This window comes from Pyxicephalus adspersus, chromosome 4 (assembly GCF_032062135.1).
Source record: "Pyxicephalus adspersus chromosome 4, UCB_Pads_2.0, whole genome shotgun sequence".
NCBI classification, from domain to species: Eukaryota; Metazoa; Chordata; class Amphibia; order Anura; family Pyxicephalidae; genus Pyxicephalus; species Pyxicephalus adspersus.
Window position 1 is genome coordinate 115076922 of NC_092861.1, and position 27598 is coordinate 115104519.

General features: G+C 38.4%; 2 protein-coding genes across 2 annotated transcripts in view; both read left to right on the forward strand.

The window, feature by feature from the left end:
* Positions 1-20119, forward strand: part of SRD5A2 (steroid 5 alpha-reductase 2) — a 30700-nt gene extending 10581 nt beyond the window's left edge. The window contains exons 2-5 of the mRNA XM_072410447.1: positions 8717-8880; positions 12061-12162; positions 16737-16887; positions 19833-20119. Coding sequence (XP_072266548.1) covers positions 8717-8880; positions 12061-12162; positions 16737-16887; positions 19833-19899 — 484 coding nt within the window. The 3' untranslated portion in view covers positions 19900-20119. The remainder of the gene's footprint in view (positions 1-8716; positions 8881-12060; positions 12163-16736; positions 16888-19832) is intronic.
* Positions 20120-25229: 5110 nt separating this feature from the next.
* The window catches only part of LOC140329863 (uncharacterized), a 20816-nt gene continuing 18447 nt past the window's right edge, over positions 25230-27598 (forward strand). Inside the window, exon 1 of the mRNA XM_072410254.1 lies at positions 25230-25542. The gene's annotated coding sequence lies outside the window, so the exon portion shown is untranslated. The remainder of the gene's footprint in view (positions 25543-27598) is intronic.

A 27598-nucleotide genomic window follows, 5' to 3' on the forward strand; every position in this document is an offset into this window, starting at 1 on the left:
TCCCTGATGCATCAGAGAGTGACAACTGCCAGGAAAGAAAGTAATATAGCAAGAAAGCAAGAGTATATAACATTTGTAGTAAAGGGGGCAGGCACTGCAGGGGTAATTTTTACACAATCCTAAATTTCAGTATTAATCATTTTTACATGGCGTTTTATAATGACAAAGATATAAACTGGACCCAAGGCCACTCTTATTACTAATAAAGGGGCAAAGACAATTTTGAGGGTGGTGGACATCAGGACACCTCTTATTATTCCCTGTAACAGTTTAAATGTTTTCATTCATTGGAATGTATATCAAAGGAACAAGCTGTCAGATGGGGAAAATAGTTATATAAATACAACTTAAGGCTAACATGGGCTTGTAAGCCTTTTTATCAGGTATCTTTGTATTATTGTTATACAAGCAATGTTATAGTTACAGAAAGTTCTGTAAGAGTTGTAGCTGCAGGGAGGTTTAGGTCACCACAGACTAAGTACCACTGATTGAGAGATCCGTAACAAGATTATGAGAGAAAGAACAAAATGGAAAGACATACAGAGGAGAGGAAGCAAGCCTGGTGCCAGCAGCCTAGAGGTGAGAATTAATGTGGGAAAGAAAAACAGACAAAGGAGTGTGTGAAGTGCAGCAAAAGGGATAATTGGTAGTTTGGAAAAGTAAAATAGCCTAAATTTTCTATATATTCTTAGTCAGAATTGAAACTTAAAAAGTTTACTGGAAATTCTCATTTTTGCAACTACTAGCGTATTTTGCAACCAAGAAAACACAAGACCATTGCTTGTTGAAGACAAACAGGAGGCCCACTACTGCGCTCTTCCAATTAGGACAAAACAGTGGTCATTCCTGTTGGTCATGCAAGACATATTACTAAACACCATTGGGATTAGCTGTACAAACTGTACAGGGCTGTCTCAGGTGATAAAAATCATCTGTATGTAGCGTTACTCTCTGTAGTTTCTTTTTATTTCTTTCAGCATCTACTTTGTCTATCCCAGTAATCAGTCTCCTCTAGATTGTGAGGGTTCTATCCTCTTCCTGTCCTATGTCCTTGTCTGTATCTGTCTGTCATTTGAAACCTTATTTAATGTACAGCATGTGCGTAATATGTTGGCGCTATATAAATCTTGTTTATTGTTATTATTAATAATAATAATAATAATAATAATATACTTTTTGGTCTTGTTACTTTATGACCTCTCTTCTACAATTAGTTGCTATTCTATCTCCTCTCTTTCTCTCTTCTTTAGCCCCAAGTCCATGTTATGCTGACTCTTCTGTAATGGCCTATAATTTGCATTTACACATTTAACCCATCTAAATAAACACATTGGACCCATCTAAATAAAGCCCTTCCAGACTGGAAGACAAAACTATCATGGGAGAACCTGGGTGATCCAGCAAACCTTGAATGGATCTTGTCTAGGATTGAAAGCACTTGCCAAAGAATAGCAAAACATTTTTAAGGAATCAATTCCACATTTGCTGAATTGCCCAGGTTCTGATAGTCTATATTCTACAGCCTTTGAAAGCTTTAATAAAGTAGACCCATTGGCTATTTTTTGTGACCAGTTAGGTTAAGCTTCACTTGGTCTTTTATCGCATTCAAGGTCTTTGGATATCTTGATTGGCCTGAATACCATGCAGCATACACTGAGCTGTACCCTGTGCATTGAAGAAAATATTGTGAACAGGCAAATAAACTTATTTTATTGCAGAGGGGACATCACCTGTCTCTTCTTGAAAAATAAACCTGCTTGTTAACAATTTTCCTTCTTTTTCCCCCTTTATGCTAAATTGTTTTGTTTATATTCTTGTTTTTAAGGATTGAGCATAATAAAAAGCATATGAACATGACAATTGTTAATTATTATCTAAATGAACTTTTTACCAGATTTAGCTCAGCCTTGGCATGGTCTAATATACTACATATCATATACGTATCATATAAGTTACTATTTTTGTTCAGACTGTTATGTTCAGACTAGCAGTTTTAAATGTTTTTACCACCTGCAAACAATTGCGAAACATAGTTAAATTTAAAACAAATTAGTTTTTTAGTCATATTAATAAAGACACTTGCAGACAGTTGCATCTATAAGCATTTATTCAGAAGCTCGATGTAGGATTCCTGGTTGGTTTTGCCACCAAACCACCTCCAAAGATTTGCAATGAACTGCTTTCAAACACTTATACAGGTGTTTATAAGTCCAGAAATGTCTTTGTTGAAAGGAAATTGCATTTTTTCACTTGTGCTTGGAAAGAGAAGATGGCTGGCCATGTGAACTGTGCTGTATTCATTGACCCCACGTGGGACCATCCTGAGCTGTGGGATACTCGGCACCAGTTCTACACGAACCAGAAGCAGATAGTGAGGGCTTAGAAGGAATTTGTCCAACATTTTTATCTCTAATTTCAAACAAGGGTCTGATGCCTGACAGTAAGAGAAGGGTGAGTGCAAGTATTGCATTTTTTAGGTTAGCCAGTCTAACCAAAAATGGAAGCCAGGTGTAAGGGCAAACCAGGCAGACCAGAAAGTGAGCCAGGTGCAAATGGAGGTTCAGGCTGTACTTGGACCTGGTTGCCTTGCTCATAAGCCTAATACTTCACTTGTACCTTGCTCCCTTTGATGTTTTGCCAGGCTACCCGTGAACCTGGCTCCCTTGCTGGATTGCCAGGAACAAGTGTAGAGTTAGGCCTAATCTGCAAGAGAGTCCGATGCTGCAAGAGTTGAAACAAGAAAACTGCACAAAAGATTTCTTATTACGTTCCATGCCCCCCTCCTCTTCTTTTACCCAATGTTTTCTTTTGTTTGTTATCAGTTTTGGTTGTATTTTTTTTCACCCCTCCCCAACGAATAAAAAATGAAACCCAGATTATAAAAGTTTTTTTTCCCCTAAAACATTTTTGGTTTATATTTTGTCAAAAGAGCCTAAAACTCAAATAATAGAGGTGGGTAGGTCACACTTGCACAATTCCACACTATTCTTAACAACTAATTCTAATTCTTAACCTGAGCAGCTAGGCACCAGCCTAACCATTAGATATTGTGCCAGCCTGTTCAGGAAAGGAAATACATTCTTAATTAGTAAGATAAGTGTGTTTCACATATAAAGTAAATATTAAATTGCAACACACATTCCTTTACCTGAGCAGCCAGGCACAAAGTCCAACTTAACCATTGGATGTTGTGCCAGTCTGTTCAGGCAAATTATTAGATTCTTAATTTCTTCAGGTAGGCTAAATAAAAAAGATAAGTGAGTTACACATACAAAGTACATACCATACCAATGAAAATAAACAGAAGGGGAACTGAGAAAGGGTAAATAGCAGTTTTTCCACAGGACTAATAGGGTTCCTCATATGTGTCCCATGCATGGTGAGATACAGGGTCATCAACTTCAACAAATCATCAAAAGCTTGCAGCCGACATCCTTGTGTAACTGAAGAACTCATCTGCTGTATGACTGTGTATACACGTTCAATAAGTGTTGTTGGAAAGGATCTTTCACAATCCTTTCCAACGAAAAATTACTGAACGATACATGAACGAGCGCTGTATATACAGCACCGTTCTGCTCTATGGGGAGGAGAGGGGGAGAATGATGGACCAGCATCCTGCTGCACTCTCCCCCCTTCACTTTCATTAGGATCCTTTGTCCTTAGTGGATCCGCCAGGATAGATCCATGAACGACGAGTGCTGTACACATGCCAGATTCTCGTCCTCTATCAGCCCTGAGGCGATTATCAGACGAGAATTATCTGACGTGTGTACGCAGCATAGTGTCTGTGCATATCCCTATAAAAGACAATGGACCTGATTTTCCAAGGCTCTCCAAGGCTGAAGAGGATACAATTTCACCTGTAAAGCCTGGAATGGATCTGGTGCAGGATTCAAAACATTTGCTAGAAAATATGACTTTGAAGAAATCCATTCCAGGTTTGCTGGATCACGCAGCTGCACTGATGAAAGCGTATCCTCTCCAGCCCCGGAGAGCTTTAATAAATCGGGCCCAATGTATCTACTCTTTTTCTGATTTCTGGACAGTAAGTTTTTGCCTCCACTAGCATGGGTGAGTCAGTTTCTTGAAGCTGCGGTTAAGATGTAGCTATAGCATCAGCTCAACCTCCCAAAGCACAGAGTTGATCAGATGGCAACAAAAAGCCATAAATATGCTTTCTTTTACAAGCTCATCTTACAAACAACTCCTAGAAATGCCTGAATAAACATTTGCAAAGGCCTATACAAGCATTTATTGACACCTAAATAAAACACAGTTTAAAATAATATGCTCCTGGACACCAGTTGTGGACAGTAGACAACAGTAGGTGGGCAGGAGTGGAAATGCTGAACATTTGCTGAATTGCTGAAGCCCAATACGGGGGTTTCTCTGGCCCTTTGGGTGTTCCGCAGCTCTGGCTGGTGCCACCCCGAGCAAGGTCAGGAGAAGGTCCCAGCTGGGGGGGGCGCATCGGCCAGAGCTGCGGAACACATTCCGGCTCATGGAGGTGGACGGGCTGTGTCCCTGCATTCAACCCGCCCACCCCCTCATCACAGGCTCAGATCTGCGATGGGAGAGTGGGCGGGGTCATGCAAGCACGACGTCACGTTCAGTGGCGTCTTGATGGAAAAAAACCCGCCCACTCTCCCATCGACCCAGCCCCTCTTTCAAATTTTATTATGTGGCCCCTGACTAAAAAAGTTTGCCCACCCCTGGCCTAACTCTTTAAAGACAAAACTTATAAATGAGCATTCTAAGCCATGATGTTTATGCCAGAGTCAACAAATCATATTGATTCAAAGCGAACTTATTAATGTCTAACAGTAATCTTTAACATACAAAAAACAGTATGGTATATGGGCTTTACATTTTTTTAAATTAAGCCAGCACGTTTGGCTCAGTGGATAGAACTCTTGCCAATGCAGCATTGGGTCCTAGGTTTGAATCTCAGCCAGGATATTACTTGAGAGGAGTTCTCCCTGCGTTTGTGTGGGTTTCCTCTAGGCTCTCTGATTTCGTCCCACATCCTGAAAACATCCCAAAAACATGCAATTAGGTTAATTGATTTCCTTAAATACTGGTCTTAGACTGCATGAATGACATATGACTATGGTAGGAACATTAGATTGTGAGTCCCTCTGAGGAACTGTGGACTTTGACCACGGACTTTATAAAATGCTGTGTAATATGTTGGCACTTTATAAAGTGAAGTTAATAATAAAGGCCTAATAAAAGAGGAATGGGACCTAAAGATAGTGAAAACTGAATGAGGATGAATGATTGGGAATCCTCACTAATGTTAATCTTAGATATAGACACGATTTGTAGACTGGTAAATTTTGTATCATTTATGATATACTGCAAAGCTAGATGAAATAATTTAGAGTGATATAAAACAACATGCTTTCCTGTCATAAGCCATGTTCACATGTTTATGGTAAGTCGCTGCCCATCTACTTGTAAGTGCAACATGATGTAAAAATTTAAGGAAAGGAAATAGGTGTGTAAACTGCAGGTTTAAAATATATTTATATATGCAATTTAAAAAAAAATATTTATTTAATGAGAAAGTAAAAATATATTTTATTTTATTTATTCTTACTTTATTGAATAAGGACATGTATTGATAAAACTAATATGCTCTCTCTTTATAAGCAGAACTTTATTATAAGTCTCTAAATACCCCCCATCTGGTGCCCTCCTCTGGATATATTTGATTTAATGTAAAAACAGAGTAAACAGTAATTACACAAATGGGGTGTATTTGCATGAATCTACACCTGCTGGTAAATTTTAGTATGATATGATTGTAAACTAGAAACAAAAAAACAGCTAACTCATTGTCTTGGCAGGTATTATGAGAGTTGTGCCCATCTTTTTTTAAGCTGAGATCTCAAGTATTTCTATACATTTGTATTGGAAACTGCTTTTAAAATGACCTGATGTCATAAAAAAAATATAAACTTCTTCTAATCTAACATACTTCATTTATTCAAATCAACTAAAAGTAGAGTCAGACATAGCTGATCATTACACACTGAAAGAGCAATATCCGGTATTCCTGCAATAAAAATATTTTGTGGGATTTTTCCTTAAACAGGAATACTATTAACATTTTATAATGTGGTTTTAAGTGGCCAACGATATTTTTGCAAATATTGGTAACTTGGCAAGGCTTGGCTAATATGCTTCAGTTAGCAGTTTGTGGTTGTTTAATAAGTGTTACTTGCGCATCTAACAAAATATTTAACAGGTTTGCTACTATCAATTTTTAATGTAATCCTTTTTTGAATCTAGTAAATGTTTAATGGAAAACACAGAAAACTGATCTTTATTTTCTAAATATTTACTGTAGCTTAAAATAGTTGTTTTTTCCCCATATTTTTTAGCAAAATAGTTTTTTACTATCTTTTCATAATTTGTAAATTGTTAAAGGCTTGACATGTTTACCACCACACTATCTATTCTTGACCTGAAAGCCCAGTAGATGTGAACATAGATTTATTTATTTCATTTGCAGGGGAAGAGTTGTAGACTTACGTTAAAATTAGTGTGGACCCATTTTTACTTATATGAAACACACACCAAGAAACATGGTGAATTGTATGGTACCCTAACATCCTAAAAGCCCAACAAAGCACATACTGGGCTTGATTTTTTTTTTAAAGCTTCCAAAGACTGGAGAAGATACACTTTCATTGAAAAAAGGTGATCTAGCAAACCTGGAATTGATTTTCTAAAAATCATTTGTTATTGGTTGGCAAATGTTTTCAGTCCTGGATCAGGTCCATTCCAGGTTTGCTGGATCACCCAGGTCAGCTGTGTGTTGCAGTAAAACTTTTGCTATTGGTCAAAACTGACCGGTTATATGCATGCAGTAACACAAAGCTAAGGTGTGTGAATGGGCTCTGTAGCTACAGCTTACTGTACATTTGTTTGATTAGTATGGCATTTGACACCAGGTAAGGTATTTTACAGCAAGGCAGATCAATTTCAACACAAATGTTCTGTACAGAAGAATTATTTTCATGACTAGGGTAGTGCGGATCCCATGCCCCCGCTCCTTTCTTCTTTTAGCCCCCCCTTTTACTCACTCCTTCCTCCACCTACTTACCCCTCTCTCTATACTTGAATAATTTCCTAATCTACCTTTTGTTTGCCAACCTCCCCCCTTCTTACCCCCTTCCCCTTTATCAAAACACAACACCTTTTTGGACCTAAAATTGTCTGGCAAGCAGCCGTTTATACACAACAAATAATTTAACATACCATTTGCATAAATAACTATAAATACAAAATAACCATAACTAATAATAATTATCCATAAATACCATAAATAACATACATAACAATAATCATAACCTTAAAACTGTAAATAGCTATAAATAACTATAAACAACTCAGATTATTAACCTTTTTAATAACCCCCAACATTTCAAAATATTAACACCACAAAAACTTTAGACTATCCTTTTAGTCTACTTCCTTGAATTATTTACCCAGGCTGCAGGTCTTGGAAGGTAAAGCTCGCCTCCAGTTGCAATAATTGCAACCCACCAAAACCACAGTTATGGCCCCTAGGCCCAACCCTGCCTCAGGGGCCCACCCAAACCAACTTAAGGGGGCACTCCACCACCCGGGATTCCCCTTCACCACTGAATTACCACAGGGCACATACCTTCCCCCAGACCCCAACCGCCAATATACTAACTGGCCTAAATTCCAGATAGGGTGGGCGGGAATTTTCTTCTTGTAAAAACTGTGACGACTTCCGACACAGCTCCCCCTATATCTGCGCCCTCACTCCACCCCCCCGCACTTTCCCCTATCCCTTTCTGCTCCTCCCAAAGCATCTTTCAAATCTTTAACTCTTTCTCCACCTTCCTTTCTAACTCCCCCCCTTTCATCCTTCGCTGGGCAGCCCCTTACACTCCTGTCATGAAGGCTCTGCTCTTATTTTGCTATGGGCCTTTCTGTAGTAATTAAAAATTAAAAAATAGTTAAAACGTCTGAAAGAGAATCGAAGACAGTTTAAATGCAGCCTAAATTGGTGGGCAGTAGGAGAAGGGCCCTTTTTAGTGGTAGTCGGAGGTGGAGGGCACTTTACATTGGTGGTCAATGAAGAAGTGTGTCATTACATTAGTAGTCGGTTGGGGCCCCATAGGTCCTTCTTACATTCCAAAAAGCGACAAGTATTTCAAGTGGAAAATTACATTCTATTCATGTTCAGGTGGCAACTTTTTACATTTAGGTATAACCTGACTTTGATATCTTTGATATGGGTGACATTGATGATCAGAACATTGAGAGAGTAAATCTCCCTTACAGTGACCAAACAACAATCAAAGTGGTTCTAACTACATATTATTTAATATTAATTACTTAACTGCTTATCATGTAATATTAATATTATTATTATAAAAATAACAATATTAATTATTATAATTGATTATTAATATGTTGTATATATGTTTACATAGCACTTTAGGACTTTGATAATTCTTAACATTTTACAAACATAAGAAAATGTATGAATCAAATTAGTATTTACAGTGTGGTATATTTTTAAATAACAATGGAAATACTGATAAAAATTTAAATTCCTGTACATTTTATTATTTGTTACTGCTACATTTTGCTGTAGTATTGCATAATTCGTGAGTAATAATTCAGAAGATTTTCTAATTTCCTTATCATGGTTTTTTTTCTACAGGACATTTATCTATTCAGCGATCACAAGAGGAAGACCTACACCTTTATGCATAGTTTTTTTGGCTGTCATATTTTGTTCATACAATGGTTTTTTACAAGGTCACTGCATGGTTTTCGTTGCAACCTATCCAAACAATTGGCATATGGATATCCGATTTTTATCAGGTAAATTATTTCATTAAACATACAACAAACTAGGGATTGTGGAGATTGCAGCTTTCTGTAATGAATAGGGTTATTAAGAGTTATTAAGAGCCCCCCCCTCATTAATACCACTACAACAATATTCAGCACTTCTAAATGTCTGTCATCTACCTGCTCTATGGAAGTCTTACTGGACATGCGGCCTTACTGGGCAGACATTGCTGGTTGTAAACATTGAGAAGATTATGTGGAGGGGCACAGAGTAAACAGGATGTACTTTGCTATCTATTTATATTGGCAAACTTTCTGATTGTTTTTTTCTTTATCTCTGTATTAAAACATAACGCTTCCTGCAGTAGCGTAATTTAGGCTGCTAAAATAAAGTGGCTTGGTAATGTTTACATGTGCACTACTGGTTCATGTGAAATGTTAGTTTTGGTGAATACTAATGTTTAACAAGTTTAATGTAATAGTACCCATGTGTATTAAAAAACTGTAAAAGGTCGTTCCAGTGAAAGAACCTGCTTTAGATTATTAAGTTTTATTGAAGTCCCAGGTTCGAATCTCGGCCAGGACACACTATCTGCATGGATTTTGCAGGTTCTCCCTGTGTCTGGGTGGGTTTCCTCCCACATTCCAAAAACATGCAGTGAGGTTAATTGGCTTTCCCTCAAAAATTTACCTTAGACTACATTAATGACATATGACTATGGTAGGGACGTTAAATTGTGAGCTCCTTCGAGGGACAGTTAGTTACACGACTATCGACTTTGTACAGCGCTGTGTAATATGGCGCTATATAAATACTGTGTAATAATAATAATAATATTAGAATGGTAATGCATGTCTAAGTATCCTTCAGAGATACAACCACTGGAGAGGGTAACTTCCAACTGTAGCCTATATGTTCTAATTCATTTCAAGTACAGCAAACAAAAATTAAAGACCTCAGGGTTTGGATGATGAACAATATTTGTCTAGGCTTCAAATAAAAGGTAGCATGTTGTAAAGCTCTTTGGGATACAGGTGTCACATGCTTCAGAAGTGTTTTACTGGTGTATCATACCTCTGTTATTTAAAATTTTGGTAAAGAAGATAACAGGTAAGACTTGGGGTCAAGTAATAAGCAGATTGTGAAGACAGAAGACTACAAAAAATAAAAAGGGAAAGTAGAAAAAGGGGGGTAGGGTGTGTTAGAGCCAAAGGTGTCAGGCTGGTAGAGGACAAAATTGTCCCTCACCTCCGTATCCTGTCCTCACTTGCTTTAACACATAGGTTATTTTCTAAAGCATTGGTTGAATAAAAACATTCTGTGATTCTGTACATATCAAACGTGTTAATGAAAATAGCTCTGAGTTCTTCCACATGGAAAATGTAATTGACAACCCGTAGTCATTGGAACACATGGGTATGGAATTTAAATCTTCATTAAAGTGAATTTTTTTTTTCATGCAAAAAACACTGAAATATTGGCTCCTGGCTATCCTCTATGTATAGTTGCTACAGTACCAGTGTAATCCTTTGGTATTTTTTTTTTTACATTTGAAAATAAAAACCAGACAGAAATAATAACTTTTCTGAACTTTGAGTTAGACTTAAGACTATGTACACACTGGCCATGAGGTTGCAGTGCAGTTACCGCTTCCTCATGTCAGTTTAAAGCTGCCTCATGGAGACACTAAAAGTAGCTTCTCTCTGTGGCAGCCCTATAGAGAATGAATGGGGGCGGAAGTGAGTAGTACCAGTACCACTCATAGCCACCAGCTATTAAATATTCAGACGCTGGTTCTTTAGGAACCAGTGCTACAATGAAAGTGATCAAAACAGCAAGCTGGCAAAAGCCTCGCTTGATCCCAAAGCATGACTTAACTTGCAAGTAGAATGGATTTATCAAAATTTGTTTTCATCTTAGAATCATGCTTGCTCTTAGTAGGTATATTACTTTATTACTACACATATAAATGAATGTACTTCCCTGACAGCCCCCTGGTGCCATTGTGTTTGGCTACAAAGTTACAATGTTGCAGTATGATCACTGAAGCAAACTAATCTCATCATCTAAACCATGTCAAAGTCACATGACTGAGGATCAATCACTTCTTTTTATTAATGAATGTTTTTTCAAAGCTGCAGGAACAAAATAGCTATTTGCTGGGATGATATGTACCTTGGCTGCTAAACTCTTCCACAAGCAGACACAGAGAAGGAACATTAGACAAGCTTGTAGTGAAGCCCACAACAATATAAAAATTACCAGGTCTGATGGTAAATAGGGCAAACATGTTTTGGCAGGCACATGCAGCAATCCTATCAATGGATAAAAAGGAAACACTTAGGTCACAAACTAAGATGATTAAGGTAGTGCTGGCCTAGCTGGCAGTATTGCAAATTTACATTTTTGTTTTTTGTTTTTGTTGAGAATGGCAATTAATTCACAAGTACAGAAAAGCCTAAGAGAACATATTTTACATCCTTAAAGCAAGCAAGAAGGTGTCAGCAAACCTGGAATGGATCTGGTCAAGAATTGTATGCATTTGCAAACTAGCAAATGACTTTTAAGAAATACATTCCAGGTTTGCTGGATCCCAAAGGTTTTCTCATGATAGTCAATCTTCTCTAGTCTTGGGAGAGTGTTTAAAAAACAGGCCCAAAATGTCTATGTTTGCCTGCTCCATCCTGCCCCATGCACACAGGCATGGATAGCCTATTTGCCTATTGGAATGTGCATGAATCACAGTATTGAGTTGGAGGCAGTGAGGGCAAGCCTGGCATTCAGTGCCTGAACATCTTACCAGATATCAACTTTACCAGATATCAATGTTTTAAGTAAAAAACATTTTTAAAGCACTGAATTTTATTTCTTACAGTACCCTGCAGTGTATCTTTCTTAAAGCTTAACAAAATGCATAAAAAGTACAACACTGTATTTAAGCATGTTGCATATTCTTTTTACATAGTTGTAAAAAAGAAATTGTGAATGAAGTATAAAATCCCCTTGATTAAAAAAAAACAATGAAATGCATTGCAACACAAATTCATATATACACAATATATTATTTTATCATTTAAAACCACACTGAAGTTGTTAGGAGGTCCACATAAATGTTGGTTATAGAAATGCAATATCCAAAAGCTTTAAATATATTTGTACAGAAGGGTCAGAAAAAAAACTCACTTTTATGTTCTTGTTTTTAATTTTAGGTAGTATAATTTTTATCACTGGAATGGCTATTAACATTCACAGTGACCACATATTACGGAACCTGAGAAGACCAAGTGAAGTTGCTTACAAAATTCCACAAGGTAAAATCCCTTTCATTTCAGCATACACTCTCCAATGCCGTGAGTGTGTGATTACTCATCAAAGGTTTGAGACAAACGTATTTCCCTGTTTTATTGAAATGTACACTGTTTAGGGTTAATTGCTTTCATAATAATATTTAACCCGAATTGGGAGTGTCAGCTATCAGATGATACACCTGTTTAACAATTTATTGGAGAGTATTAAGCAGCAAGAATATTTTTCTCACTGACCCTAATCCCTCCCATTGCATTTTCCTTTCTATACAGCAGTTCATACACTTTGGAGTTCGCCCCTTATATAGTGAGGGGGTTCGATTATATATACTGTATATACCCAAGTATAAGCCCACTTTTTCAGCACCCAAAATATGCTGAAAAAGTCACGCTCGGCTTTTACACCAGTCGGGTGCATGGGTCCCTCCAGAAAAGCACCCTCTGCCAGCCGATTCCTGCTCCTTCTGATCTGTCCTAATCCCGGCCGGCAGAGGTCGGCAACCTGTGGCTCCGGAGCTGCATGCGGCTCTTGAGGTTCCTTGTTGTGGCTCCTTTCCCTATTTACAGCGGCCAGGGTAAGGGACCACTTCCTCTCCTCCTTATGCATTGCAGAGGAGAGGGATTTTCCTTCAGGGGCGTTCCTGGGGGGGCGGAGCCATCAGCGCGAGACTCAAGAGAGTCCCTTGCTGATTGGAGTCCCTTGTCCCACCTATTCCGGGGTGCTTACACATGAGACACTGGACTAGATGCAAAAGCAGTAACAGAGAGCCAGGAAAAAAAAAGTAAAGTAAGTTTAAAAGTAAAATATATCAACTAATGATGCATTATTTATCAGATGATTAATAAATGATTAGTAACTAATCATATATTCATCATCTGATAAATTTTTATTATTACACAGTATTTATATAGCACCATCATAATACGCAGCTCTGTACAAATGTCACTAACTGTCCCTCAAAGGGGCTCACAATCTATTGTCCCTACCATAGTCATATGTCATTAATGTAGTCCAAGGTCAAACATTTTAGGAAAGCAAATTAAATTAACTTAAAAAAAAAAGAAGTGAACCTTACTTAGAAGTGAAACTTGCCAGTAGCTGCAGAATTTACCACCCTCGGCTTATACTCGAGTCAATCAATTTTTCCTGTTTTCCAAGGTAAAAATAGGTACCTCGGCTTATACTCGTATATACTTATATATATATATATATATAAATATAAATAAATAGATTTATACAAATATTGGTGGTAAAAGGGATGATCACGATTGGCATCTAAATGAAGTGATCCTGCTCAAGTCCGTCATGTTTATACTGGGGGTAGGACATCAGAATTTTAAAAAGTGAGAAAGTTTGCTCACTGGGTCAGGAAATCAGAATAAACTTTTCCTTAAAGGAAAGAAGAGAACAATTAAAACCATTGTCAGGCTTGTCTGCTGACTGTTTAGCCATTGGGCTGCTGAGATCCAGGATTGCGGCACCTCAGGGGTTTTAGATGTCTACACGAGTAAGAACTTTTCAGGTAAATGCCAAACTTATGTTTAATGCTCATATAATCTTACAGGAAGGTTGTTGTTAAAATAGTCAGGTGACCTATTATGTTACACATATTAGGTATTCCCACACAAGCCAGAGACAAAAGAAGAATAGAATAGAATAAAGCTATAACCCACACCTAAGTTTTTATCATTATGTCATAAATAAAGCAACAAAAGGGTTCCAGAGGCAGAATGAGTTCATCAAATACTGAGCTCCCTCTAGTGGCTAATATATCAATTTATATATGTACTATATTATGAAAAAAAAATATGCAAAGACATTTTGGTTACAATAGCTTTGTTAATTTTCCAGGGGAAATTAACAAAAATAGTCACAGTATGTAAAATCAAAAAAGAAAAGCAGCAGACACAAAGGGATACAAGGAAAAAAAGGGTATATAGCACTGTACACCTATATACAATCTAAAAGTAGAAAAGAAGAATGACATTACAGGGTAATAACACTAAGCATAAAAATAGATAAATGAAAGTGTTGTAACCAGGGAGTCCAAACTTGGCAGTTACTTCCCCAGTAATATCAATATAATCTAATCATTGTAATATAGCTTGATATTAACAAATTGTGTCTTCCAAGCACTTGCAATAGCGTGTTGTAGCATGATGACATGCAATGCATGCACTGGCAATTTATATTGTGCATTACATAGATAAGAGGGTTTAAGGTGCAATATTGTGAACCAGGGATCCATGGGGATCTCAATCTGGAAGGGGGTCTCTGGAAGTCTTAAGACCCTTGTCTAAAACCTGTGAATCAGCGAGCAAGTTTACTAAATATGAAGCATATCACCAGTAACTTGGCAAAGTGAGAAAGGATCATGACCAACACATCAATACACATCAGTTCTAAATATAAATATTATTTAGTAATTTAAAATTTGTAATGGGGAAGGTTGCAGAGAAGAGAATGAAATAGATTGAAGAGTGTAGCTAATTAAGCTAATCATGGAATGTTTTTGCTAAATTATCATTTCACTAGAATCCACCCTTTCCCTAAAAAAATCACACTTCTGAGAGAGAGTGAGAGTGTGTAGGAATTAATAGAGACTGTAGTGTGGAGGGAGAATCAGATCCAGTGGAATGGAGTGTAAATACCAGAGGACTAGGGAAGTTCCTGTGTAAAGCTAGGAAATAGCTGTGGGAGAATGTAGTGCAGAAAGTGGGGGGAAAGCTAACAGAGGATGAAGTGTGGCCAGTGGAGTGAGGGATAATAGTATAAACAGTAGGGAAGAATGTACCCAAGGAAGAAACTTTGTGAACTGTTTGAAAGTACAATGAGTGTGCGAGAAAATGTAAAGCAGCTGCAAAATTACAAGTAGTCCCCGGGTTAAGGACATCTGACATACGAACGGTGCTTCCCTGCTCACTCCTGTGCAGGACAGCGGCTTGGAGGGGGGGGGGGGGGAGCGGTTTTTATGACTTACAGAAGAAAACTTTTGCTAAACACAGCTGAGGTTGTGAGTGATCTTAAGAGCTGAGCTGATCTGTAACATCTTACAATTCTTTAATGACCAAGACAAACTATGCAGTTGTTTCTTTTTGCATATTCCACAGAACCCTGGTTGAGAAACACTGATGTAGACACTTATTACAACATTGAATGACAGAGATTATGTTGTGATGTGCACACTGCCCAGAAAGAGTTGAAACTATGTATTTTACATGCTATGTGCTTTCCTGGATTTTCATAATACCTATTGGCTGGATCTACCAATAGTGAAAGGAAAAGTTGTAATTGCCACATGGGTTGTGAGTAGCTGGTCATGGCTGAACACGGAAATCTGGGCTCTGCTCTGTGCAGCACTGACAATATTCTTAGTGAAGGAAAGAACATTTAAATCCTCTCTTTAACATTCAGGGCTCTATTTATAAATAATTGCCAATTCGTGTAAAATTCGCTGACAGACTGTCAAATCACTCTCCACTTTTCAGTTCCTATTAAAACAATTGGCCTGATTTATTAGGAGCGGATACACTTTCATCAGTAAATCTGGGTGATCCAGCAAACCTGGGATAGATTGTTTCAAAGTCATTTGCTATTTGCTTTAAATATTTTGAATCTTGGACCAAATTCGTTCCAGGTTTGCAGAATCACCCAGCTTCACTGATGAAAGTTTATCCTCTCCAGCCTTGCAGAGCTGTAATAAATCAGACTCAATTACCCTGATTTATTAAAGTTCGCCAAGGCTGGAGAGAATACACTTTTATCAGTGAAGCTGGGTGATTCTGCAAACCTGGAATATTTGCTAACAAATAGCTAATGACTTTTAGGAAATCCATTCCTGGTTTGCTGGATTACCCAGCTTCACTGATGAAAGTGTATTCTCTCCAGGCTTGGAGAAGTTTAATAAATCAGAGCCAATGACTCATTCAGCTACGTAGTAGCCAATCTTGAAAGTGCATAGCTGTCACGAATGAATTGCTGTGTAAATGAAAATATGAACTAATCTAGCATTGACAGAGGAATATTTTATATATAGAGCCTTTAGTGTAACTAATTTCAGGATGTATGATATGATAAGAATTTCATAGAGATCAGTTTTGATGTCAGTAATCATATATATATATATATATATATATATATATATATATATATATGTTAAAAGTTTCTAAAACCTAATTTCTATGTATCATTTGCAGCTATATGTGTACATAAGTGCAGCCATTTTTTCTCATTATCTTCTACTACAAGCTTTTCAGTGTTTGGTTGTGTTTTAATGTTTACTTTTAAAATGCAAGTCTACATGTTGGGTAGCTCACTGAAAACAGTGCACTAACTATGGTAGTAGTTGCATCTAAGGGCTGTTCTATTCAAAATGTTAAAGTGATATGTTTGACATATGTACAGGCATCTTAGCATATTTGTGCCTATGTTTGTAAACTTTTATTACTCTTTTATTAAACTTTTTATTACTATTTTGTTACTCTGTGCTATAAACAGTATATTATGTTTTATGTATCTTATCATTTCAGTAAGGACAGTTCTGTGGAGGAACTTTTTACAACTATCCTCTTTTTTACAGGAGGAATGTTCAATTATGTGTCTGGAGCAAATTTTTTTGGTGAAATTTTGGAATGGTTTGGTTATGCTATAGCAACTTGGTCTCTACCGGGATTTGCCTTTGCATTATTCACCTTGTGTTCCATTGGACCGAGAGCTTATCATCATCACAAGTAAGACCTGGGAGAGGGGGAATATTCATAACTTTAAAAAGTACATTTAAAAAAATCTGTAACAGTCAGTCATGTCTTTTTGTTACCAAAGCAAAGATCATAATATGATTGTTACTTAAAAGGACTAATTCCTTTTTTTGAAAACGACTTTAGTCTTCCTTTCCTAGTCACCCAAACTGATCTAAACCTCAGCCCCAGCAAAGAAAGTAAAAGGATAATATTTTATATGCAACAGCTTAATGGATTACTCAATAAATATGTGATTTTAATCTACAGACTGATGGGTCATTGATTGCATTAGCAATTCTCTGACTTGGGCCTTATTAAAGCTCCCAAAACTTTTTTGGGAGAACCTGGGTGATCTAGAAAACCTAGAATGGATTTCTTAAATACATTTAAAATTTATTGGCAACTGTTTTCCATCCAGGACCAGATCCATTCCAGGTTTGTTTAATCACTCAGGTTCTCCCATGATAGTTTATCTTCTCTAGTCTTCGAAAGCTTTAATAAATCAGGTCCTTTATATTATGCCTAGGGTCACTTTTTAAAAAAAAAAACTTCTTGTTTCCAGACTGAGGTTTGGCCAGGTGGCCTAGTTTTCCAGTGTTTGAATAACTTTAAAAACTAAATAAAATAAAACAAGTGATTAGATGCGCCTAGTGGTGTGCTTGGCCCTTTTAGCTGGGCACACCACCCAGAACTTTTCAGTAAGCAAGCAGAAGCAAGTAGAATAGGACGAGGAAGACCATTCCAGAGAGTTGGGGCAGCTCCAGAAAAATCTTGGAGCCATGCGTGTGATGAGGTTATGAGTGAGGAAGTCATTAGTAGGTCATTGGAGGAGTGAAGAGAGTGGCTGGGGGAGGATTTTTCTATCAGGTCAGAAATGTACAAGAACTGTGGAGAGGATTGAAGGCAAAGCACAGGAGCTTTAATTTGGTTGTTAGGTGAAATGGAAGCCAATTAAGAGAAATACAAAGAGATGCAACAGAAGAGGAGCGGTGGGAAGGATGGATGAGTCTGGCTGCAGCATTCATATTAGATTGTAGAGGAGAGAGTCGGGTTAGTGGAATACCAGAAAGGAGGATGTTGCTTGCACATTCCTCCTGAGCATACAGCGTAATTTCTATAGCTACAAAAACACCACCTCAATGATGTATTTTTATAAAAAAACAATAATGCAATTTTATATACCGTACATCTATTGTAGAGGCCTATCTATTGTAGATAAATATCTACAATCTAAAATGCTGAATAGCTATATATAAAAATATATGTATTTGCATGGAGTTTAGCTGTAGGATATGAGTTACACTTTACTAAGCATGTTTTTATGCATTTTTAACACTCCTACACATCTCCCACACATCACACAGTTGTGAACTAGCACCATGTAAAACTATGGCTAACTTGTCTACAACAACATGCTTTGAAATGCATAGATGTCAGGGGGACCTAATACTTTAATTTTGAAAAGTAGACCTTGGTCATTTGTAAAGACTATTGTTGTTTTTAGGGAACTGTAATATGTTGATACATATTTAACTTTTTTTAATTGTACAACACAAGGTATTTCAAGTGTAACTGCACCTTATATTGTACTACAGTGTACTCCCCAGAATTTTTTATCAGCCAGGTAGAGGGAAGCTGTAGCCTAGGTAAAACTTTAGTAGGGCTACACACACCAGATTTCATCCTCCCAGTTCTTTTAGTTAAAGGTGTCCACCAACCCCTTTAAAGTGTCAGCTTTCCACCACCCCCTCCATACATGAGGTCTGATTTTATCTCCAAGCCTGGAGAAGGTAGACTATTATGGGAGAATCTGGGTGATCCAGCAAACATTTAGTAAATAATAGCAAATGATTTTAAAGAAATCCATTTCAAGTTTTCTCTTGGAAAGCTTTAATAAATCAGGTCCTTTGTTTAAACTTTGTAATATCCTCACCCTTACTATGTCCCATTCTTCTATCCACCTTTCATTGTGCCCAAACCGTCCACTGACTTTTTAATGTGACCTCACTTCCTAGTGTCTGATATTTGGTAAGGTGTGTAATCACTTTTAGTAGTGTATCATTCCAATGTAAGGTCATAATTAAGACTTATTTGGAAAAAACTACTGGCAACTGGTAGGCCTCAAGAGTGAGAAAAGGTGAAGCAGTATGGAATAATAGCCTGCAAATGCTTAAAAATGCTTTCATAGCGGTGGCAAGCAGTTCCAGTTCAAGCCTTTGGAAATGGCTGGAATGTGACATGTAGCACTTGAACAAATGTGCAGCATTGCTGCCGCCTTCTACCACTTGAAAAGTAGGACAAAAACTGAATTTGTTCCAAAGTTAACCATTTTTTTGCAAGAAGTTTAACAACTAATGTAATCTAAGCTGTATTCCTTAAGCCTACATGTTGGTACACCAGGGCTCTCCTGCAAATAGGAAAAAGTTACTTATCTGTACTGCAATTCCGTGACCTTTCAGCATGATGATAGCTCCATATTAAAACAAGCTTACAGTGAGAGCCAGCAGCTTATCAGCAATGTTCCCAGAGAATGGGGAGTGAAAAAGATACAAAGTATAAACCTTTATTTCTCTGTCTGTACTCTGACTTCTCTCTCTACACAAAGCCCAGACTAGTTGGTTGACTGATGACAGCTGGGTGGCTACTGCAAGGTGCTGGGTAGTGCACTCGGCTAAAAGGGGCTGGGGAGAACACTCTACTTATGTCTGCTCTAACAACCCACTGCAAGTTTTATCCTTACATGTCCCTATTCAGAGGATAGAGACCAAATTCTCCATAGGGCAGAATAAATATTTAATGTTGGATCTGCAGCCAAAATACATCACTTTGGCATGAGTTCCAGTTTAAATAGTTTAGGGATTAATATTTTAAAGAGGTTATTATAACACTTGTTATACAGATTTGCTGTTTATTTTTAAAATCTTATCTTTCTACAGGTTTTACCTCCAGGAGTTTAAACACTACCCTAAAGAAAGAAAAGCTTTGATTCCCTTTATTTTTTAACCTTAAAAGGAACTAATGAATGGAACTAATGGAATACCTGAGATTGGAAAATTGTTAAACTGGACATTTTTTATGTCACAAAGTAAAACAGTCCCTTTAATTTTTTATCATGCATTGTAATTATTTTAGTAGTTTGTCTTGTGTATACCCCAGTGGTTCATCTATTTCTGATTTTTTACAACAGTTAAAAGTTGTATTCAATAAAATGAATATAAATAGATCTGGATACGTATCTTGCAGTCATTAAAAAAATGATTTTTTGGAAAACCATTTATTACTGTTAGGGGTTACTGGTAAGATATGTGAACAAGGTGGAGGCACTTTAATAAAACTGTCTGTTATAAAGTACATATTATTATAAAAATTACACACTGGCATTTTATTTTGTCTCTTGATTTCCACTCCTGCCCTAGCCCATCACTGTTTACTGTAAGTGAACTGAATTTACTTCTCCTCTTGTTCTGGTCCTTCACTTGCTGTAGTCCAGTGATGTCTGACACATTGTAGATTCATATATTCAGCATGTCAAAGGCCCCACAAATGGTAATTAAAACTTAAAAAAGAGGAAACCCAAAACAAGTTGTGAGGACACACTGCATTTTAAAGGTTGAAATTTACTTTTGTGAGTTTTACATTTTACTGTGAGTTTTACTTTTTAAAGTCAGTGAATTTTACTTTTTCTAAAGAGATCAGCCATAAATGCAACCTTGAAACTTTCTGATATAGAAGTTGCAAAGTATCATTGATGACACATACATGACAGTAATGCAGTAACTGTGTATTGCAAGAGGAGGGACATGGAAAAGGGAGAGGTTTACAAATTTAGTTGTCTTTATGTCTCCTTCTGCTCTGGTCCATCAATATATATTGCATGAGCATAGGAGCTGGAAGGAGAGAAAAAAGTGGAGAAATTGTAATTTGTGAATTCTGCTTTGTTCATGCTCCTGACTCATTCCATTACTGTGTACTGCCTGTGAGAGTTGGGGGATGAAAATTTCCTCGAACTTCTGATGGGTCTGCGAAATTTCGACAGCAGCCACTGCTGCATTCATTGTTCAGCTCAGTGTGCGATCCCCGGCACTAGAGGTTAAATGGGAACAAGTCTCCCCATTCAAAACCTCTAGTGCTCTCTGATTGGCTGAGGAAAGGAAAATCAAGTGTCATCAGGATTTTCCTTTCAGGATGACGCTCAAGTGCTTTTTTTGTTTTTTAGAAAATTTAAGGGAAAATTTGATCCCGATCAGCGAATTTTCACCAGCAGTTCTCGCTTACAATTTTGGTAAGCGAGAATGGCCGAATTTGCCGCGGGATTGAGTTTAAAAATCTTGCTCGCTCATCCCTAGATGAAATAGCGTTTTGCTCCCACAAGCCAGTTTTGTCTTGGCAAATTCCTGTCTCCCTTGTAAAGCTACTCTGCTTAGCCACACATCCTGTACTTCTTATGGATACAAACAAGAACATCTGCTCACACCAATGCTGCAGAAAATTATTGCATCTACTGACACCAGGTGTGGGGTTTATTATTGTGTCTACTAACATCAATGCTGGGGGTATTTATTGTGATCACTCCTGGGGGGAGGGTCAATAAAGTGAAACATAACCTGACTAACTCAGTGTCTGAGTCTTTCAATTGTCTTTTAGTTCATCACCCACCCTGAAATGTAGTCCACCAGGGATAATAAAACTAGCCGTAATCTAGCAATGTTTTTTCTGACATTCTTCATTCATACATTCATTCCTATTGGTAAGTAGTACTTTTTTACTATTTTTACAAACACCACCGCCATGAGTCAAAATTTACCAGTTAATATGCATCTAAGCCCTACGCCTTAGTTCATGAGTTTTTTTTTGATTTTGTATGTCTTTAAACAACAAAAAATGACAGTGCTTGTCCCTACTTTTACTAAGAGCCCTGTTGCTTTTGCATGCACTGTATAGAGCAGTAGTGGTATCACCCTGCACCAATGCATTCAAAATCAGCTCAAGTCAAGGACATGATTGTTCACCGTGCAGAGCCCCCACCACAGCCTTGACAGGTAACAGATTTTAAAGAGCAGAGGGGGGTTCCCTGAAACCGTAAAGTTTTTTCAAGGGGTTCCTCGTGTTTAAAAATTCTGCTCTATATGATGGGTGCACAAAATTAGAGTGTCTGTGATTACAAATACGTTGTGTTTCTATAAATTTACATTCCTCCATAGATGTATGTTGCTGTCTGTATTCCTGCTAGAGAGATTTGTTCCTTTTATTTGTCCTGGTGAAGCCACCCAACTAGCTATAACTGTTTGGATATACCCTCACATTACTGTATATATTCTCCATGGTATACAGGTAGTCCCCGACTTAAAGCGTACCAAAACTCAGAATTTTCACATTACATAAAAGGCTAGAGAACCCTTTTATGTAATGGAAAAATTAAGTTTTATTTTTAGGTGCAACACTTTAAAAAAAAAAAAAATGTAGCACCGCCCCCTAATTCTTGTCCGCCTAGGCGGACGAGAATGAATGGGAGCGCAAAGCCTCCTGGGATACCTACCTTACACATCCCAGGAGGCTCTTGGGCGCTGCTTCTGCGCATGCCAGAGAGCCTTTTTGTTCAGAGAAAAATTTACCAATCTCACGCATGCGCAGTGAGATGGTCAAATTTTTTTTCATTCTGTTCTGGGTTCTTCATCCTATGTCACCCGACCCAGGCGGAAGATCGGGTAGTGTAGGATGAAGAACCCGGAACAGAAGACGAAAATGGCAGTGCCTGGAGCGCCAGCTCTGGGACAGATACTGAGACGACGTGGGACCCGATGCCGGACATCCCCAGAACGATCTGACTGCCCTGCAGGATTGAAGGTGTTTTTTTTTGGAGATTTGAGTATAGTTCCTCTTTAAGGAAATCCGGCATACAGATGACTCCTAGATACTAACGAGGCTTCCCTGCTGGTTCATGTGCAGGACAGAAGCTGGATGGTAGGGGGGGGGGGGGGTCGCATGATTTACAGAAGTCTTTTGCGCAACATATTGTAACTCTTTAATGACGAAGACAAACTCTGCAGCTGTTTCATTTTCCATCTCAAAGCACAGCTTGCTCCAGAATTTAATGACTGTCCAGGCTCCATAAAGTTTTTGTTTTGCCTTGTTTGTGATTAACTCACAGTGAGGTTTTTATACAGTAACTGACACCACGCTGCCTAAAAATATGTTGAGACAAACATCTGTCCTAATTGCATTTATTAAAACAATGTACCTGTTCCAACTTACATACAAATTCAACTTAAGAACAACCCGATCTCGTATGTAACCCGGGGACTACCTGACTACTGTTGAACCCCCCCCCCCAGCGGTATTCCTGAGTCTGACTCGGGGTGGATTTTACACGCAAAAAGCAGTCATTCCGAGTCAGACTCGGGGTACCTAAAAGCAGAATAACAACCCACTTACTTTGTTACATCGCTGGTCCCCGCAGGTCCTGGGGACACGTCTGCCTCCTCCAATCTCCAGCCGCGAAGTGCAGAGACATCCTACAGGGTTTCCTGGTGACGTTGATACATGCGTCGGTGTGGCCGGGACTTAGCGGATGGAAATATAAATAATTTTGTATTGGATTCAATACAAAATAGCTGTATTGAGTCCAATATAAAGAAAAATTCATATAATATATATATATATATATATATATATATATTATATATGCTGCTGTACAGTAATATTACCTTATACATTATTTTTTTATTTTTAACAGACTTGTTTTTTTTGTTTTTAAAGTTTATGGTAAATTTATGAAATGTATTAACTATTAGACGTGTCGATGAGTTATGCCTCAGAATTAAAGGCCTACAATGTAAAATTAATTTCCATGCAAAAAATGGTACTGCTTTTTGCATAGAAATACTGCCAGAATCAGACCGCTAAGCCATTAAAAACTGCATGTAAAAGCATAGCAAATAAACTATGTATAATGCTATATATTTGTAGTGATTTTTCTTTAGATAAATAATTTTGTATTCACTGATAATACAGTGTGCCTGTAAACTTGTCGGAAAAAAGTGACCACTTCAGGAACAGTTCCTAGCGGAACCAACTCCCTCATTTATATTTACAACTACTGTCTGTGCTGACCCAGCTTCTCTGCCCCTCCCCTCCCTACATAACCTGTAGCTGGCAGAGGAGGAGGAAAAAAGGAAATACTATAGAATGTCACCACCTCTTAGGCCTGCTGGCCTAGTTTATACAGACGTGTTTTTTAAATGCCTGGAGAAGCACTAGAATGTAACAGGTCCCTTCACTCATGCCCACCTGCCGACCTATGGCATTGCCTCCCAGCTCACCCTCTTGATCTTATCAATGAAGAAGTTGAGTCTATGTTGGTGTGCGTTGCTGTATATTTTTTAAGTGCCCTGTGGAGGCCCTAACTTTATGCCACAAAGTGCCTTAAATACCCATCCGGGCAGGATCGCCCATGCATGAGATCTCGGTGCTTCATAATTAGACTGAGAGGTCAGAAACTGCTGGAGTTGATGGGGGTGAAAACAAGATGGCGGTGCCATGCAGCACATAGGTGATATTCTCATTACAGAGAATTAGGGTAGTGCTGGTAACAATGATAAAATCTTAGAGACCAGGAGCCTGATTTATTAAAGCTCTCCAAGGCTGGAGAGGATACACTATCATTGCTAAAGCTGGGTGATCCAGCAAACCTGGAATGGATTTCCTAAAATCATTTGCTATGTTAGGAAATGCTTTCAAACCTGGACCAGATCCATTCCAGGTTTGCTGGATCACCCAGGTTCACAAATAAAAGTGTATCCTCTCCAGCCTTGGAGATCATTTTAATAAAATAGGCCCTGAAGCAGACTGTTCACTTGTGGATAATGGATGACGTAGAGTTTGTAAGTCACCCACTATATGGTAAATAGGTGGCTGGCAGACATTTAGTGCCCATAACTGTGGGTGAAACTTTCACCTAATATGGCACTAAAGGCAACGGAGTGTGCTGTGGCTGCTGGCCTCACATCCAAGATGGCAGCACCCGGCACCACATTCAATGGAACCTATTAGAAGGTTTTTGTTATTAGGAATGGCCTGGTCACTGGGGCTCTTTGAAGGACCAAACGAATCCAGCTTTACTTTCCTCATAAGTGCGACTTAAAAATGAGACAGGAAATTCCCGCCTTAACTTTGGGCAAAGTGACGTGCCTGAGAGAACGTGACCCCCTCCTTAACCAATCGTATTCCTTCTTCAGACTCCGAACCAACTAATCAGAAACCCGCCCGGGATCCGCCTACTTTTGCGTACGTCGCGGCGACGAATGACGATACGTGATGTTCTGACGCATTGTGAAGGAAAGGGAAGAGGCGGGGCTAAAGATTTAGTGATGGTTGCCGCGATATTCTCGGGTGTGTGGTAGGCCTGCGTGTTACAGAATATTACCGCGGAACACTCCTCAGTCTCTTCATTTACAAGCGGCGAAACTATTGAAAAATCATAACGCTGCTATTGAACTCCCGACGCGGTGAAGGCGAATAGCACGTAGGAGCGGGAAACAAGCGTTGTATCTCCAGTGCTGCAGGAGACTTTGACCTATGTGAAGCGCAGGACAGATTTATTCCCGGTGTCAGGCTGCCGACCGTTGTCACGGCGGTGACTGTGTCCAGGTAATTGCATTCCAATAAATCGCTTTGGTTTCCTGCGACTGTTGAACAGCATGGAGGGGGCGGGGCTCCCAGAGCTTACTGTCACGTGTACAGGCAGCCTGGTCAGGGGAATGCATGATCAGGGCTGTGCAGCCATTGGGGATTGTCCTGGGCATTGTGCTGCCCTGTGATATGCATTACTTTTTACTGTAAATCTGTTCAAATAAATGATCTGCAGGCAGATAAAAAAAACAGCTTTGTAATCATTAAAATGCCATGGTGTAACAATTGCAGCCATTCAGGTGCTTCAGCCATACCCTTCAGGAAAATAACCAAACCTGCCCAATTGCACTTTCACTACGCTCCTCTGACCCTATTCTGGCTCAGGTGCTGCCATCTTCTTACTCTTCCCTTCTGAGATACCTAATCTTCAGCCTTCTCTTAAGAGGAACTAAACCGAAACGACCGGAAGAAGAAACGAAGATGGAGGCGCCCAGAGCGTGGACTCGCGTACAGATGGCAGAACAATGCGGGACCCAGCGGAAGAGACCTCTGGATAGATCGGACTGCCCTGTGGGATTGAAGGTAAGTATATATTTTTTTTTTTTTGTTGTTTTAGGCAGTTTTCAGGTTAGTTCCTCTTTAACCTAAAAGGGTTGTCTATCCTTTAATGTAAAGTGAAATTTCTGAGTTTAGGTATGCTTTAAATAGCCAGAATGACATACCTCCTGCACATACACATGGGTGTTCATTCACTCAGCAGCGGGATGTCAGGATACCCGGCTTCATACACTGAAATGTTTAAAGTCCTTAAAGAAGATGTCCATCAGACAGGTAAGCAAGTTTTATTGCAGAAGGGACATTGCTTGACCAGCCTGCTTGCAGATTTTAGCTCTATAGTTTCAATTTAATGCATATTTTTTGTGCAAGCAGTAACAGGATTTGTGTTGGTAATAACCACCTAGATGGCTATAATGCAGCGCTAAAGCTGCGTACACACTTCCAATTTTTGTCGTTGGAAAGGATCTTTCACGATCCTTTCCAACGACAAGGGAGTGCACGATGCATGAATAAATCTTAAGTACTGGATAGCTAGAAATACAAATACTTTGGCAGGTAAATGTCTCACTTTTGGTTTTTTATGCCTAGCTGTATGCCAAGAATTCAGCTTTAAAATGTCAAAATTAATGTAGTACTTCTCTGTAAGGCTTCCAAATTCCCCCCGTGCTTTATCACCTGAAGACTGCAGGTACAGAAAAATAACTTGTTGACTTCGAGAAATACACTTCTGGATCCTGTTGTGTACTAACAAAAACAGCCCTGTCCAGAATATATTTTTTTTGTGTAACTACTGAAAATACTTCTCCCTCTTATGTAATTTATTAAGAGAGAACTGGTTGGACATTTTTTGAGAGCTCAAGTATGGACAGAACAGATCTGAATTTAGACAAAATTTCCTGTAGTTTTTGCACTGGTGTAACGCTTCAACATTTGACAGCGAGTGTTAGTGAACCGCTTACTGCTGCCCCCATTCATTCCCTATAGGCGCCCATGAGTGTAATGCTACATGTGGCATCCCATCTGTGTGCATGGCTCAGGAATGTGAAAAAGCAATGACTGCACTCTCACTTCCCATATGAAAAGTCCAAAAAAAGACCATAAGAAAGTGAAAATGTTGGGGTTTACTTACTCTTTAATGCCTTCAGTTTTTTTAATTTAACAATCTCATAACTGCACATTATTTTTAAGGGTCTGCAAGGTTGAATTTGGATCATAGAAAGGCCACAAGCATTTTAAAACCTTTATTTTCTTGTATTCAGATCCAAACTCAAATGTTTGTTACTTTTAAAAATTGATGGCCATGGTTAGACTCCTTGTCAAGTTTTTAATGCACTCTGTGTAAAGATTGTGGCGTTATATACTTATATCTTGCAGTTGCTAATTCTTGGATTTGATGCTGCATTAGTTGTATTTTTTTCTTTTAACCTGGCTACCCTGACAGTAACTTCCTACCTCTCATATTTGTGCAGGAGCAGTGTTGTCACCGTAGAACAGAAAGTGTTTTAGCATTACAAAT